Raw genomic sequence first — 6,000 nt, 5'->3', positions numbered from 1 at the left:
ATTATAGGCTTTCTTCTGGGAATAATAGGCTTATTTCCTGGGCACATTTCTGTTACGTTTTCCCAATAAACTTCCCATTTCTGACAAAGAAGGTACCAGGGAGTCAGGAGTCTGATGTTTCATTTTTAGGCTTTCATTTTGAGTGCATCCTTGGGCTCCCAGGGCTTTCTCACAGGATTGCACACTTGAAAAGAGTCTTCGGCGGGGGTCAGTCCTGTACCCTGCTGAGGCTCAATACTGATAACTCCCTGGAATGATGGCCTAATACTGATGCATACGGCATGAAGGTAATGTTTACCTTGAGCATTTAGATTTTGCAGAGTACAGAAAACCAGGTTATATCGAGATTGTTTAAAAATACACTTTGTTACCCAACACAGTCCCTCACATTTCGCCAGAGTAGGCTCCCTCCTTGCTGAGTAGTGACCCCTTAAGGCAATAGCGCGCTACTGCCGCCGGTAATACCTCCCCATCGCCAGCTGTTCCTCCACGAGGTCTGCTTTCTCTCCCCCCCGCCTGGGGCTTATTCCCTCATTTTCCGTTCGGCAGTTTTGAGAAAGGATGTCGTAACGACGTGTATCAAGAAATCAAAAATGTTGCTCAAACGCGTCGTGCAGCAGGCGACTTCTGTAACTTTTCTGTGTCAAGAACTGTAGTCGTGTCTTCCTCCCCCCCAGTTTGATTTGTTCATTGATGCTGTATCGCCAGGCCCTTTAGGAAGTCTATTTTTTCACCTTGTTGTTTTGCAGTCGGTGTTGCTCACTCTTATTTGACCATAGAGACAGAACTTACATGGTCATTGGGATTTTCCTGTTTGTTTCAAAGTCCAAATGCTGAAAACCCAGTATTGCTGGTCAATCACTTTATTCAGCAGCTTCTTGCTCAAGAAGAGTATCTTGAAAAAACTGAACCTTAAAATTGAGCCGTAAAACTTTCAACCACAGGAGATGGGGAGCTCAGTGTATGTTGGGTTTGGGTTGTCTTCTTCAGGCCTGACTCAGGAAGATTTTTTTCATTTTTGCAATCAAACAATACCGAAAAACAATTCTACAGCATCTTTTGTGCATGGTGATCATTATAAATGTTTTTTGCAGCCTGAGGGACATGCAGAATAGCCTCCTCAAGAGAAGGAGGAATGACTAAGAACTGCTAAGTAGCAATCCTAGTTTACACTCTGATCCTATCCACTTTGCCCCATTGCGTGACCTTTCTGAGCATAGATGGAAAACGTTCCAGTTCGTGCAGATATTTCCTGTAACTTCTCAGAGTATTGCGTTTCCCACCTAATGGTGTTAAGTGCATCTCCTGCACATAATGGTTATTGGCACCAGCAGGGAATACAGCTCAGGTTAACTGACCAACTACATGGGCAGATTCTTGAAGTTTTCTGTGTGACAGTGGAGTTCAGTTGGTGTATTTACACAGTTAACAGTTACTTTAAAGCTGTCTCGGGTACGGCTGTATCAGGTGCAGTTTCATCTATGGGCTGCAGCAAGGCTTGGCCTGACCAAGTCTCAGTTGTGAGAACCGGTCGCGCTGGGATCAGCCCCTTGAGAGGATACAAAAGTAGGAAGGGACCCAGAGCGAGAATACGGACTGTGAGACCTCGCCGGGGGCAGGATCCCCTTCCAAAGCACCAGGTGCGGGAGTGCACGCTGGCCTTGCAAACCCCCCTTCCCTTGAGCATCCGCTACCGCCGGGGGGGCGGCACTGCCGGTAACCCCGCAGGAAGCCGCAGCTTAAGCAGGTGCGTAAGCAGGAGGACGCAAGCACCCTGCGGGGCCACAGCAGCCGCACCCGCCTCTCGCTTCTCCCACCCCCGACCCCGCGGCGGGGCCACCCGCGGCCCGGGGAGAGGCCCCGCGCCTCTCCCCCGCGGCGCGCCCACAGGTCGTCCAGCGGCGCAGCCACCCGCATCCGCGATTAGCCGCGGGCTTGGCCGATCGGTGGGGCGGCACCAGGCTGCAACAAGCCGCCCCGTCCTGCCCTGCCCCGCCCCGCCGGACCCGCGGTGCCTCCCCGGGGCTGGGGCCGGGGCCGGGGCCGGGGCCGGGGGGCCGCCCCACACCCTGGGGCCGTGCAGGCTCCTCCCGAGAGCAAGCGTGCCGTGCCCGGGGCGGGCATTAGTAAGGCGTGTGCCGAGGGGGTGTGTATGTGGGCTGGAGTTTATTATTATTATTATTAGGAAAGAAAGGGAAAAGAGGAAGGGAAAAAAAAAAAAGGGGGTGGAGGAGGAGGGAGGGGGGTGAAGGGAAAAAAAAAAAGGCCCGGAGAGGAGTTTCCAAAAACTTCCAAGGAAGTCGCTGCTTCAAGTCCCAGGCGACGGCGGCGGGCAAGAGCGATGCTGGAGCCTCGGGCGCTCCGGGAACCGACAGCGGCGGCGGCAGAGGGGGCGGCCGCGGGGATGGCGGCGGCGGGGAGCGCGGCGGCGGCCGGAGCCGGGGTGGCCGAGAAGAAAAAAGACGGCAACGGCAGGAAGGGGAGGAAAGGCAAAGGGCCCGGCAAGAAGCCCGCTCCGCCGGAGGAGGGCGAGGCGCCCGGGTCCGCCACAGGTAAGCCCGTCGGCAGGTGCGGGACCGCCCTGCGCGGACCCACCGCGCTCCTCCCGCACCCGCGGGGCCGCACGCAGCGGGCGCATCCCCGGGCCCCGCCGCCGCCGCCCCGTGTCTACCCGCTCCGGCCCGGCTCTGCCCGCCTCGGCCCTGCCCGGCCCGGAGGGGCTCCCTGCCCCGCGGCGGCGGCGGCTGCTGGCCGAGCTGCCCCGGCCTCGCCGAGCGGCGGAGGCGGCTGCGCCTCCGCGATCCCCTCGCTGTCCGGCCGCGGGCCGGTCTGTCAACCCCCCCTCCCCTCCCCCCGGCCCCGGCCCCGAAACCCTGAGCGGTTCTCGGCCAGCTGTTGCTTTTTTCCTTTTTTTTTTTTTTCCTTTCTTTCCTTTTTTTTTTTTTTTTTTTTTGAGGGTGTGGGACTATCTCTCCTATTACAAAGCACGTTTTCTGTCCCTTCCTTTCCCCAGAAATCACTTAGCTGAGTTGAAAAGATAGCAAACTTTTGTGCGGGGCGTTTTGTCTAAACTTGGAGCTATTTACTCGGGGATGATCGATCAAAGAGGATCCTTCGCTCGCTTAGCAGCACGTGTTGTTTCTCTTACGTATCCCCATTATTAAGCGCAAGGATTCTTGCCAGTGATACTCTCATTCTTTGTAGGTGTCTGCAGAGGCAGGACTCTGTGGACTGACCAAAAGGTAGGGTCGCAGCTGAGCATGCTGCTGTAGTTATTTCTCTCAGCCAAACGCCCCAGTCAAGATCAAGACTCCTAGTGCTGTACAAGCACATATGAACACATGATGCTTTTCCTAGAGAGCTCATGTAATGCCACCTAGTTTATCAGAAAGCCTAGCAGCACATACAGATGCACTTAGCTTTTTGCAACAGCAACGTATAACTAGAGTTATTGGTTAGTTTGCCTCTTTCTTTGAATTCATTGCTGTTTGTGGGAAATTGTTTTAAAAGAAGCATATGAAAAGCAGAGCCAGTTGCTGAATTTGGGCTTCCTTTTTGCTTTGGGTTCCCTGCCCCCCCACCCCCCCTAACAGCCAAATAAACAGAAAGTCCAGAAGAGTAAAACTTTCTACATATATTTATTTATATGATAATTTTGCTTAGGGCATCATGGCCAACATGATGCTGCTGTAGACTTTAATCGTCAGCCCTCAGGGAAGATTTGTGTGATTCAGCAGCAGCACGTATCCCTTTGGGCTAATAATCTTTACAAACTAGCACTGCCCAATGCCTTCTCTTCTTCTCTGTGTCTCTTGAACACACTGCTCACCCAGCTTCTGCTCAGTAGTGGGTATAAATGAGTTTTCAGGTACAGCAAGGGAGATCTCCCTTGTTACACCAAGCTAGGGGCAAACTCTCCTTTCAGCCTTCTTTCTCCCTCTCTCTCACTGCACTGGGTTTTTATAACGCTGCTTGCCGCTACACTATGCAAGCATCGTGAGCATCTCCTGCTAAAAATAATTGCCTCTTGGAACAATAAACCTCTGGCAAACTTAACCATGACAGCTGGGCTGTTTGAAATGTTTGGGTCTTTTTTGTTTGGTTTTGTGGTTGACTTAGAAAATAGGAGGCCAGTGACATGTTGGAGGATTTGTGTCAGGAAAGCTCTATCAAGGAAGCGTAAAGGAGACATGCATTTTCTGACTGTGCGCACCTCAGAGTCCCGCAGTGTCCCATTCCATTCTTGTAGGAGAGCTTTCTTTTTCCTGCTCTGTGGATAGTTTTCCATCTCCAGTGGAGCAGGGTTGCAGAAGTCTGAAGAATCCATTCAGGTATAAATCACCTAAAATCTAGGTATCCGTGTGTATTTAATTCCCAGTTCTGGTGCTGTGGTTTGATCGTGTCTGCCATGGTGAGAGTTGTATCTGAAAAACTGAAAGGTGGCAAGTATAGATTGAGCTTCACCAAGGCACGGTTCAGATCATGGCTAGCTCCTAAGTCTTTGCTAAAACTCCAGAGGACTCATGTCCCTACTAAGGCAAAATATGTCTGTGTCTGAACCAGAAAAAGTCCATCTTTTCTGGCAAGAGCTTACCTCAGTTCTCCAAAGTCCTAGTATGTTTTTGTCAGTATGAAGAGTACCACCTTCACCCATATCTGACATTACTAGTCCAAAGTTTCCTGTGTGGGCAAGAACTGTGCATTCTTCTATCTTATGTAATTAAAACCCCCCTCCTTCCAAGATGAGTGTATGTGGCAGGGTAATGCACATGTGTAGCTAATCCACGTAGTGTTTGCAGGTACGGTATCTAACAGAAGAATAAAATATAGCATAAGACATCACTGTACACTTGACTTACCATCAAATAATGTCATCTGGCAATGTTACATTTACAAATTTTATCTAACCTGTTAGTCAAGGATATTTTCTGTTTTGGGGGACACTTAGAACAAGAACTGGTATTTTAGAAGAGAAAGAGCAGAAAGACTGGCTAACATAAAGAGTAGCAAGACAGCAGTTTTACATTTCATGCAATGGACTTTTATTCTCTCTGTTCAATATATTACAGCTTGAACTAATGACTGGGCTGCACATGCAGTATTTTCTAGGGGTTATACGAAGGCCTTCTGACTTTGGTGGGACCACGATTTCTCCTTTTTGCTAATAGAGTTTTGCAGTCCTACCTGATGATCAGTTGGTGTGTTTAGGATGTGCAGTCTGAAAGGCCTTGAAAGTTTTGCTTTTTAGTTACATGCTTTCTTAAACTGAATTATGCCAGGAATTGTCGTCTTCTCTGCTGTGTTCTCCTCTGTCAGTAGTTTGCCTCTACTCATGGTCTTCCATGAGTAGCTTGCAGCCAGTCACCAGTTTTAAGGTCTGCGCACTAGCACAGAAGTCCTTAGCAGATCCTGAGTTTTTTGTTTGGTGCTGTTTTTTCTGATCATAGCTTCTTTCAGCTTCGTTTGCTTTTGGCTGTCAAAGTATATCACATATCCCTTCAGTCTTGGGTCTGGAAGCATTGTCCTGTGGTAACTTGTCACCAGGTTGAGAATCAGTGTTATTAGTTGGAAAAAAAAGTGTATGAGAAGAGGTTTCTTTACTATATTCTGTCATAACTTAGCTGGGAACTCCAAAATTACTGTTGGAGAAGAAAGAGAGTTACTGAATAAAAAACCTGAGCAGGTTTGGTCTCCTCTGCTTAGCTGTACAGTGGTAACACAGGAAAAAAATCACCATGTTTTCCGTTGCCCAGGTGAAATGTGGGCTCTGTTACAAAAGGTTGGGGAGGTCCATGTTTCTATGGTTTCTTTGTCACTTAAATTATGTAGAAGAATATTTGCCCCCCTTCAAGTCATCTTGAACAAACTGATTCTGTCTGGTTTGTGTCAGGTCCAGAGGAATTGTATCTTCCTTCAGCAGGGCACTCTGGGCCTTGATAGATACACGGGGTGGAAAACTGAGGAGAGAGTATTACAAGTGGACAGAACCTCACAGCTTTT

General features: G+C 49.7%; 1 protein-coding gene across 10 annotated transcripts in view; it reads left to right on the top strand.

Annotated features, from left to right (window-relative positions):
• The first annotated feature begins 2,238 nt into the window (after nt 1–2,238).
• The window catches only part of NRG1 (neuregulin 1), a 183,960-nt gene continuing 180,198 nt past the window's right edge, over nt 2,239–6,000 (top strand). For 6 of the 10 annotated variants that reach the window (XM_075080078.1, XM_075080075.1, XM_075080073.1 and 3 more), the window contains exon 1: nt 2,239–2,552. In XM_075080078.1, coding sequence (XP_074936179.1) covers nt 2,342–2,552 — 211 coding nt within the window. In that variant the 5' untranslated portion in view covers nt 2,239–2,341. The remainder of the gene's footprint in view (nt 2,553–6,000) is intronic. The other 4 variants (XM_075080077.1, XM_075080074.1, XM_075080071.1 and 1 more) reach the window with 1 other exon arrangement.

Source organism: Phalacrocorax aristotelis, chromosome Z, assembly GCF_949628215.1.
Source record: "Phalacrocorax aristotelis chromosome Z, bGulAri2.1, whole genome shotgun sequence".
Taxonomy (NCBI): Eukaryota; Metazoa; Chordata; class Aves; order Suliformes; family Phalacrocoracidae; genus Phalacrocorax; species Phalacrocorax aristotelis.
Note: the sequence above shows the minus strand (reverse complement) of the source record. Positions and strands in the feature narration are given on the sequence as shown.